We start from the raw sequence: 10,984 nt of genomic DNA, 5'->3' as shown, positions 1-10,984 counted from the left end.
AAGCAGATGCTGCCAGTCTCTTAAGGCCTAGTCCAGAAATTGGCTCAGTTATTTCCACTGTATTCTAAAGGCTAAAACACACTGAGCCCACCCAGACTCAAAATGAGGGGACATAGATCCTCACCTCTCAGTGAGAAGTGTCCAGAATTTTTGGCCATGTTTAAATTTGTTACACCCTCCTTCTCCAGAGCAGACAAGTAACATCAAGTAGCCTTCTGCATCCCCAGTTTCTGCTCCCCAGATACAACCACATTCAAAAACTTTGTTTCCTCTGATATTTATCACTGAATTTCTACCTAACATGCTTATGCTGTGATTTCTTGGTTTTTCAGTTTTAGACATCAGACATTTTTAAATACTGGGCTGGCCAAAAAGTTCGTTCGGGTTTTTCCGTACTGTCTTATGGAACACTCAGATGAACTTTTTGGCCAACCCAATAATTAGACCTATCATTCCCACCTTTTTTTCCCCTGGACACATCTGTCTGGAAGCCCTCTGTCCTGCTCTAATCTGGGCTGTCTGGACAGATTATAAAAATGAACTGAACAGGTGGCAACTTGAGGAATGTGAACATTAAAACACATTCCAAATACTTATAGTTAATAAGGTAAACACACTAGTAAATATATGTGTTCAAGTAAGTTAAGTTATTGGAGAGTCACCCCTTTGGGCAAGGACATAAAATCCCCTACTCTAATCCCTTTAGGGGGCTCCTAAACCATATATGATTTGAATGAATGCTACAAAGACTATCAAAGTGTTCTTAAACTTATCAAGGAATGCCTTATACATGTTCTCAGGTCAGTTTTTTTTTTTTTTTTTTTTTTTTTTTTTGTCCTTTTATTGGATACACTAAGCAGTTACATACAGAATTACTCTCAATTTGTCAAGGGCTAAAATTTCCACCATAGTCTCTGGTGAGGTCTACTGTCCTTTGCATGGCTCTGGATTCCTTGGTTTTTAACCAGCAGACCCAAAAGGTGCTGGGCAGACTCACAGCAGTGTTAATAAATACATAAGTAAGCAGACTAATATGCAAATAATTTTGTTTTCAATACAGAAACAATAATTCTAAAGCTGGTTGTCAGGCATTTCCTTCCTTTTTGTTATATCTCTCCATATGGCTGTTACCATCATTTCTGCAGTAAAATTTATGAGACCTCTGCAGGTGGCACTGAAGGACACAAAAGGAGAGGCTTCTCTGAACACATATTTTTGTGACCCACTTCCAGAGACTCAGCAGACGTAGTCTATGCCCCAGGACTCCGCATTTTTGCAGACTCCAAGGTGGTTTGGTGCAGGTCTCCACTACACCAGAAAACATAGTCCTAGTGCCTAGCTAGGGCTGCTTTCCTTAACAGTCATCTAGTAAAGCAGCCTTGAGACTGCGCACTCACGGCCCCGCAGTATAATTACTGAGGCTACTATCATTGGATTTGGTTAACCCCTGGTGAAATGCATTTACGTCTTGTGTACAGTGAAGTGAACACCGACAAAGGCTGTGTAACAACGCCCAGTCAGGACGCACAACAGCCTCCTCTCTGTGCCCCTCGCAGTCAGTCCCCACCCCGGAGGCCACAAAATAGTCGTGTCCACCACCGTCGCCCTAGCTGCGTGAAGGACGCAGGGCGCCGCCGCCACACCACAGAGTCGCACAGCCTGCCAGAGTACAGACCAACGCCTGGTCGGGTGGTCGTGACTTGGAACCCACGCGGCCAATCGGCGTCCGGCTTGTTGATGGGTGTCAAACGACGGGCGCTGATTGGCCAGTGCAAACCAGGCCACTTCCTCTTAGCCACATGCTTTCGGGGCATTGCATCACCTCTAGACTCATGACCAAGGCGTAGACGCGGCTCATTCCGAGGTACTCAGGTTCGGAGGCTCCTCAGGTACTCCTGGTTCTGCTCGCGGAGGCCCCTCAGGTACTCCCCATCTTGCCCGCGGGGCCCCTCAGGTCAACCTGTCCTGCACACGGGCCCCTCAGGTACGCCCCTTACTGCCCACTGGGATCCACGGTCTCCTCCGGTACACAAGATTTTTTTTTTTAATGTTTATTTTGGGCTATGGGTTAGTTACGTGCATATCCGTTTCCAAGGAAAACATTGGGAGGAGGTCTAAGGGGGGCGAAAGAACTCAGAACCAGGTACCAATCCTGGCTTGGCTCTCGGGCCGAGGATTACAACCCTTGGAAGTTCCTCAGCTTCAGCCTGGTATCCTGGTAACACTTGAACTGTTGGGTGGTTCTGAGAATTTGGTGTGATCGAGCTTACTGGAGTCCAGAAGGTGGACGAAATTACTTGGAAGTCTAGGTATTCATAAGACCAAATCAAGTCTTAGGCTCCCACGAATGGGCATTTATTGCTGGGTGCCTGGGATTAGAGGGAAGTCCCCCGTCCTCGGCTCTTACACAGTCTAATAATACAGTATTCCAAGTGCACAGAGGAGGAAGACAGTTCCTAAGTGGGATTTGGAAGTGGGAGAAGGAGAAGGCTTCTCAGGAACCGCAGTGGGTTTGGAGCCTTGAAGATGTGTAGGAACTTGGGGATATGGTGCAGGGGACTGTAGTATAATGTATAGCAGGATTTTAAAGTGTGTGTGATTCAGGAGATGGGGAGTTGTTGTAATCACTGCAGCTTCGTGTGAGGAACAAGTGGAAGATGATGCTTGGCTTCCAGCCTCATTGAATTTGTGGTTTCCTTCTTGAGTGAAGTGGTGTTTGAAATGAATCCAGAAGAGAAGAGAAGTTTTTTATTAGGTTTGACAGTATTACTTTTAGCATTCGTTCAGGTGTTGCAGAGAGGTCAGGAAGCATGAAACTAGAGGCAAAGCAATTGTTTTAGGGATTTCTAAGTAATACGATGAACTTTTACAAAGTAAATATCAGTAAAATGGTGGACAGTATATCTTCTTCATAAGTGATTAGAGAGTGAATTATAGGGAAGAGAAGGCAGCTAAATGCAGATTGCACTCTTAAATGTTTTTGGAAAGATGATATAGTGACTGGGCAAAGGCAATAGAGTAGAATTTGTGGACAAAGGAGTAATGATAATAATTTCCATAGATGACATGTGATTGCTCAGATAGCCATTATTTCACTTAACGTTAAATTAGCATTGTATTTACAAACTTTATTTTACAGGTGGCAGAATTGAGGTTTAAAGGTTGAGTAACTTTTCCTATAAGTCAAATACTAAGTTGTGGCACCAAAACTGAAATTCCAAAGCCAACCCTCTTAACCATTATCCTTGCCAAGAGGAGCCCCCGGAGTGGGATATTGGAAAGGCAGGTGGGGGAAATATCATTGATGGAAACTAAGGATGCTGACAAAGGGATTTGTTCAAACTTTTTGAGCACTACCATGTGTAAGCACATGGTAAGATAGTAAGAGGTTAGATAGTAAAATGCTTTTGCCAGCAATAAGTTTACAGTTGAGTTGGAGAGACATGGGCATGCAATACAAATAAACCATAATGTGTAGGAGAGGAGCAGATTCCGGGGAGGGGGATATTAGTTTTGTAAAAAGGGGATTGGTAAATCCCCATAGAGCAGAGTACATTTAAGCTAAGCAGTGCTAGAGTATTTGGAGAAAGGGCCTGAACGCAAAGCGGTATGTCAGCAAAGCAGTTTTGTTTCTCAGCAGTGTCAAGAATGTGATGTAGTTGGAGCTTGAGTTTTGTAAGAGTAAAGGCCAGGAGTAGTATTTGTGGGTAAGTTCATGCTGCCCCACTGAAAAGTCTGTACAGAAACCATTGGGAGTGAGGAACCATTGCATTTTTCTTTTTTTAATACAGAAGTGATACTTCCAGAACTTTTCTATTAGGAAGGTGGTGTGTAGGATGTATGGTATTTATTTTTCCCTTTATTTTTAAACTTTTTATGATAAAGTTAATACATACTCAAAAATAATCAAGACAGAGTAATATGAAGTAAATAAAAATCTGTTCTTTCACGCCTTCCTCATCTGATCCTATTCTCTGGTGGTAGCCATTGTTAAGTTTGGTGGGTAGCCTTCTAAATTAAATACAGAATTACTTAAACATAGACTTAGTGTATTTTTAATCTCTTGAAAATATTATGATACACATAGTATAAATTGCTATACTGTGACTTGCTGTTTTCTTTCTCAGTATGTATAAGGAATATACATATTTGATATATTATGATTTATTATTTTTAATGCCTGCATGGTATTGATGTACCATAATTTATTTTAGTCTATTACCTATTCATGGATATTTAAGTTGTTTTCAGATATTTGTCGAAACGCTTCAGTTGATATCTTTGTACATATTTTATACATTTGTGTAAGTAAATCTCTGGGTTATATGTTAATAGGTTATAAGTAGTTTGTGAAAAGGCTGGAGATGGACCCACCTCCTGGGTTAAATTTGACTTAATGTAACAAGTTATGAAGACCTGAGAATGAGGAAGTGGGAATAGAGAAATAGACTTAGAAGTCAGACCCACATGACTTGGTGCTCACCTGGATGTGGGGATCATCTGGTAGTATTAAGGGTGACCCAGAAATTTCAGGTAATGGGAAGGAATAGTGGAACTACTAGTACAATGGAATTAAAAATGGGAGCAAGTGTGGCAAGGAAGATCATGAGGTTTATTTTAAACAAAAATGTTTTTGGTGTGCTTTTCCAAGATCTGTGGAGGTAAATACAAGTAGAGGTGAAGGAGGGTATCTAGAAATTGCTGAACAGGAAGTTGAGGCTAAAGAGGTCTGAAGGAGTCATGGAATAAGGAAGATAGTGGAGGCCTTGGATTATAGTTAAAGGGAAGAAGAGGAGGTTGCTTCCCTGAGCGTGACCTGGTAGGGTTAACCTCCCTCTTCTTTCTGCTCCCCCCTTCCCCCAAGAGCCCTGTGGTTACTGGATGCTGTTGTGCAGGTACAGCTCTCCAGTGGATGTGAGGGGCCAGAGCAATCCTGTGATTTATGCATGGGGGCCGTTTCTCCTCAGCAGCCACCATAGCCCGGTCACTGATACATGGCTCTTCCTGGAATAGTCTATACCATTACATGGGTCTTTGTGTTTGGCCCAATAATGCAGTGGTTCTTAATCTCTGGGGCGAGCAGAGGCTCTCTAGAAAATTTTACAAAAGTTAAAAGCCATCTTCACAGAAAGCTTAAACCTCGTTTTCTCAAAAAAAAAAAGTTCAGATAGATATTCCAGAATAATGGTCAGAACAGTTTAAGAGAATGACTTAAATTTTGATGTGCATGCTCATCCCCTAGGATCTTGTTAAAAAGCAGGTTCAGACTCCTCAGTCCAAGGTGGGGCTGGTGAGTCTGCTAGATCTAATCAACTTCCATAGATGCTGGCAATCATAGGACCAGCCTTGACAAGCATTAGGGGGTGACAGAAATAAATATGTTGATATCTAAAGATATGTTAGTCTTCAGATGTAACCCCTTAAGTTTCAATTGGCCTCTAGTAAGGTTGTCACTGAACCAGTAGGACTCCTACTAAATCAGTAAATGCACAGACTAACACTTCTCTCCATCCTTCAAAGGCTGGAAATTATAACAAGAACTGAAGATCCAAAATGCTTTTCAACTTCTGTTTAATAACATTTAATGGAACACCCTAATCAGAAATGGATAGTTGAGTTAAATGGCCCACCTGTTTTTTCCTTATTTTTTTCCTATATGAAACTCAAAGGTACTCTCACATCTCAAAAATAAATGACAGGGGGACAAAAGGAAAGACACCACTTGTAACAAACTTAAAAAAATGTTTTTTCTGATGTTAAAAATGTTTATTAAACAGATCACTCATTTCCATGTGTGACTCAGACCTCAGTGGCAAAAATCTCATTTTTTAATAGATTTTTCTCTTACGTGCAAAATCAATATCCTTTTAACTTTTTATCCCTTGTCTTGACTGCTAGGAAGCTCACAGTCATATTTTGAATCAGTGTTGCTAATTGATAAAAGCATAGGAGCTACATGATTTAAATTTCCCCTGATCTTGAATTTCCATATAATTTTTAGATTCCCTAATTTTATTTTTAATCAATGTGTGTATTTGCCATTTTATAGTTAATCTTTTGGTTAGTCTCTTCACGTTCTCTGTCAAATAAAATAGAATAGAAATGAGTTAACATAGTAAGGACTATATTTGTCTTTGAAATTCCATAATTTCTAGCATTGCTTTATATACATAAATTTATTTTTTATTTGTTTTTTATTAAAAAATTTTTTTGATGGCATAGGTCAATTACTGTACCTAGGCTTTGATGTTTTCAGAATTGGTTGAAGTATGTAAGTCTCTTTGCTCCTAGAGTCACTTATCCCAGAGTGTTACAGTTCTTGTGTTCTTAAGGTTTTCCACCTTCTCTGTTGTTATCTCATTATTAGCAATTCTGTCCCCTTCTAATCTGATGTTGGCTTGGAAATCTGGTCACCAACCTTATTAGAATTATAAAGTGAGAATAAATAGGCTTTGAGGAGGAATGGGCTCGAGGATGCTCACTAGATAGTTAAGCCCCGACTGATCAAGTGTTTCTGAAAGAGGTTATTAACAAACTTCTGAAAAAGATACTTTAAGACTTCTCTCACCAGGCACTAAATCAGAGAGATACAGAGTTTGTCTTTTACAAAAATCATGAGTAAGCAACAAAAGTGATAAAATGTAAAATTAGAATGAGCTAGGAATTATTTGAATGTGATTCTCATCTTTTTAGCTTTAAAATTTTTTTAGGTTTTGCCTGTTTTCCTCAGAAAGATTAGGTTGATTCAACAGAAGTGCTTTCTGTCCTGTGAATGTAGGTAAGAATTTTTACCTACTTTGAGATTTATTTTTTCAGATTATTAATGAATTTTTAGTATCATTAGACAGAATTGCCAAGATTTTCTTTTTTTTTTAAGTGTGTTGTCTGCAATTACTAAATGTTATACTGTAGTTGTAGAATAAGTGAAGAGTGTGAATTGGACACAAATTCTGAAATAAATTTAAAGGTACCATATATTTCTACTTCATACAATATACAGAAATAACTCAAGATGGATCAGTGGCCTAAATATAACAGCTAAAACTTCACAACCTTGTTATCTGTAGTGGTTTCTTAGATATGACACCAAAAGTTGAAGTAGCGAAACCAATAAATAAACAGGACTTCACCAAAATTAACAGTGTTTGTGCTTCAAAGAATATACCATGAAAAAAATAAGAAACAAGCCACAGAATGGGAAAAAAATTTTTGCAAATCCTGTAACTGATAAGGGGATTTTATCTAGAATATAAAGAACTCTTACAACTCAGCAGTAAAAAGACAACGCAATTAAACAATGGGCAAAGGATGAATAGACGTTTCTCCAAAGAAGGCATGAAATGGCCAATAAGCTCAACATCACTAATCATTAGGGAAATGGAAATCAAAACCACAATGAGATACCATGTTATACCCACTAGGATTTCCTATAATCCAAAGATGGACGATAAGGAGTGTGGATGTGGAAAAACTGGAATCTCATTCTCTGCGGGGAGAATGTAAAATGACACAGCAGCTTTGGAAAACATTTTGGCAGTTTCTCAAAAAGTTAAACACAGTACCATATTACCCAGCAGTTGTACTCCGAGGTATTTACTTAAGAGAGCTGAAAACACATGTCCATATAAAAACTTATACATGAATATTCATAGCAGCTCTGTCCAAAAGTGGAAACAATGCTAATGTCCATGAACTGATGAATGGATAAACAAAAAGTGGCATATCTGTATGATGAAATATTATTCAGCCATAAAAAGCAATGAAGTATGAGTACATATCACAACATGGATGAACCTCGAAAACATAATTCTAAGTGAAAGAAGCCAGACGCAATAGGCTGTATATACATAATTTCATTTATGTGAAATGTCCGGAATAGGAAAATCTAGAGAGGCAGAAAGCAGATTAATGGGCTCCAGGAGGCTGGGGAAGAGGAGAATAGAGAGTGACTGCTAATGTGTACAAGTTCTTGGAGGGCAGAAGTGGGAGTAGTGAAGAAAATGTTCTGGAAGTAGTGAGTGGTGGTGGTTGCCCAACCTTGTGAATATACTTTAAGAAAAAAAAAAGGTAAAAATGAACTGTGCACTTTATTTTTTAAAAATATTTATTTATTTATTTGGCTGCTCCAGGTCTTAGTTGCAGCATGCAGGACCTTCGTTGCGGCACGTGGGATCTTTTTTTAGTTGTGGCATGCAGGATCTAGTTCCCTGACCAGGGATTGAACCCAGGCCCCCTGCATTGGGAGTGTGGTCTTAGCCACTGGACCACCAGGGAAGTCCCATATTATATACTTTAAAAGGGTGAACTTTATGGTATGTGAACTTTACCTTAAAAAAAGGGGAATTTTTTTTTAAGTACCAGGTAGTATCATGGCTAGTGATAGGTACATCTATTTTAATGTATGGTACTCTGTTATTCCTAGACTTCTCTTTTGAGAATAATAAATTTGATTTCTCTTGCAGTAACAAAATGGTTCAACAAGTTCCAGAAAACATCAATTTTCCTGCTGAAGAAGAGAAAATCTTGCAGTTTTGGTCCGACTTTAATTGTTTTCAGGAATGCTTAAAGCAATCAAAGCATAGGCCAAAGTATGTGAATTTCTTTGGTAGAGTCTTTAAGAATAAGAGGTCTTCCGAATAGAGTTTATATATCACTCTCTTCCTTTCCACTTTTCTCATTATCACTACCCTCATTTAAGCATTTAGACTAGTAGTGTAATAGCCTCCTATTGGGGTACTTCCTGCGTCTAGTCTTCATTCACCTAAAGACCAGTCCTTTCTTTAATTACTGTTTTCATCATGTGTCTCCTGTGCTCAAAAACTTTATCATAGGTGTTTGTTGCCCTATTTTATAGATAACTCAGGATCAGGGTGAATAATTTCCCTTATATCATGGAACTAATTAATGAAGGATGGATGGTCCAATACAGGTCTCTCCAACTCTGTCATAATTAGCTTTTTTAAAGGTAGGGCCTCCAGTAGATATCTAATCAGTTATGTCTGAGTTTCCTAGCCTCGCAGCTTTTCTTCTCCCCAAAGGCTCTACAGTTACAGGAGCCATCTATAGAAAAATGCTGTCCTAAATTTTTGCTGTCTGTTTTAAAGTAACTTAATGTATTTTTATTACCTCTTAGATTTACCTTCTATGATGGGCCTCCTTTTGCAACTGGACTGCCTCACTATGGACATATACTTGCAGGGACAATTAAAGATATAGTTACAAGATATGCTCACCAGAGTGGGCTTCACGTTGATAGAAGATTTGGATGGGATTGTCATGGTTTACCTGTGGTATGTTTGAGTCACCAGCCTTATAATGTTTTGATGTTTTAATAAGCATTAGATTTCATTATATAATATGTTAAAGTATGAATTTTTGCTATAATCAGACTTTCTTCATTTTTATAATACTATTTATAGTTCATTTTCTCTGTAGATTTTCTGAGAACTAATTTTTTTTAATCTGTTTTATTTTCTAGTTTTGTCAAATTGCATTTGTTTCATAGGGCAGGGATGTTAACAATCTTATTGCAAATTTTCAGGAATATGAAATTGATAAGACACTGGGAATCAGAGGACCAGAAGATGTAGCCAGATTGGGGATTGCAGAATATAACAGTCAGTGCCGAGCAATTGTGATGCGATATTCTACTGAGTGGAAGGTATTTTTGGTTATTTTAAGTAGAATGAAAAAAAACTCTAGCTTTTAAATGGGGGATGAAATGTTTTATGGTTCCTTGTGCTTTTTATGATATGTGCCCAAAAGTGTAACAAAGGAGGGGTTGATAATCCTCTTTAAAGGAGTGTTTAGCTTCCATCTTCAACTCCATTACTTAAACTGTTAGCTGAAACTGAACCCTCTCTTTTCTGATTTTTATGTGCTTGATTGGTCTTCCATGTTTAATCTCCTACCTACCCACAGTATATGACAGGAATCATGCTGTCCTAGCAAATAGATTAACTTGAATGTTGGCAATAAAAAAATTCAGATGTTAAAAACAATTCACATTTGTACCCATGGTTTTATATTGACTCCCATCTTGCCCACTGCTTCTTTTAGTAGTAGAGCTCCCACAACTGGTACATTTTAGTAACCGTCTGGTGCCGGCAGAGCTCTTGTCCTCTCTTATTCTGATGTGCTTAGGAACAAAGGTCCTCAACTCCCCCTTTCCTCCGTGGCTCTCAGATTAATATATATATACAACTTAAAAACATGTCTGGCTTTTTTTTTTTCCATCTTCACTGTCTTACCACTTTGACTGTCAAATTTGCTATTCTTCAGAATTCCCTATTCTGCCAGTGGTATCAGTCTTCCAGACTTCAAACTTTAATCATCATGACCGATTCAAATGTCAAATCCTATCAAGCCTTTCTTAGTATCTCTTATCTAGACATTTCTTTTCATTCCTACAACCTAGTCTCTCACCCACCATTGTCTTTATTTCTGTAAGAATCTACCAATTGGTCTCTTGCTCATGTTCCTTCCACTTAGCCTGCCAAGTTATTTCTCTCAAGACTGTTCATTGTACTCTTCCTGCTCAAAACTTATCTTCATTGTTGAATGAAATCTGATTTCATCAACCTAAAAATCAAAGCTCCTCAATTTTCTCCTAACCTAACTTTCTTTAATCCACCTTTCTTGCCTGGTCACCAGTAGGGGAAAATCCTGATGATTATAACATGCATATGGGCTCTTTTCCCCACCCCCGCCCCAAAATAGTATGAAGAGCCTCTATACCCATCACCCACTTCCCAAAAGCTAACACCTTTAATAACTATAGTATAATTATCAAAAGCAGGATTAACATTGATACAATATTATACACCTTATTCAGATTTAGCCAGTTGTCCCACTGATTTTTACTTTTGATGCAAGATCCAGTCGAGGAGCATAGATTGCATTTAGTTGTCATACCTCCTCAGTCTCCTTCAATCTGGAACATTCCCTCAGTGTTTGTCTTTCATGACCTTGTCACTTTTAAAGA

At 38.7% G+C, this 10,984-nt stretch overlaps 1 protein-coding gene and 1 non-coding gene across 5 annotated transcripts in view; both read left to right on the top strand.

Moving 5' to 3' along the window:
• The first annotated feature begins 1,798 nt into the window (after positions 1–1,798).
• Positions 1,799–10,984, top strand: part of IARS1 (isoleucyl-tRNA synthetase 1) — an 81,731-nt gene continuing 72,545 nt past the window's right edge. The window contains exons 1-4 of one of the 4 annotated variants that reach the window (XM_060102397.1): positions 1,799–1,889; positions 8,463–8,588; positions 9,134–9,290; positions 9,542–9,661. In XM_060102397.1, the coding sequence (XP_059958380.1) occupies positions 8,470–8,588; positions 9,134–9,290; positions 9,542–9,661 (396 nt within the window). In that variant the 5' untranslated portion in view covers positions 1,799–1,889; positions 8,463–8,469. Of the gene's footprint in view, positions 2,026–8,462; positions 8,589–9,133; positions 9,291–9,541; positions 9,662–10,984 lie in introns of all 4 variants that reach the window. The other 3 variants (XM_060102395.1, XM_060102394.1, XM_060102398.1) reach the window with 3 other exon arrangements.
• On the top strand, positions 4,866–4,998 carry LOC132492840 (small nucleolar RNA SNORA84). Its single transcript, XR_009532895.1, has one exon. It is a non-coding gene; the product is annotated as a small nucleolar RNA SNORA84 (small nucleolar RNA).

Source organism: Mesoplodon densirostris, chromosome 6 (assembly GCF_025265405.1).
Source record: "Mesoplodon densirostris isolate mMesDen1 chromosome 6, mMesDen1 primary haplotype, whole genome shotgun sequence".
NCBI lineage: Eukaryota > Metazoa > Chordata > Mammalia > Artiodactyla > Ziphiidae > Mesoplodon > Mesoplodon densirostris.
This window is presented reverse-complemented; position numbering and strand designations above follow the sequence as displayed.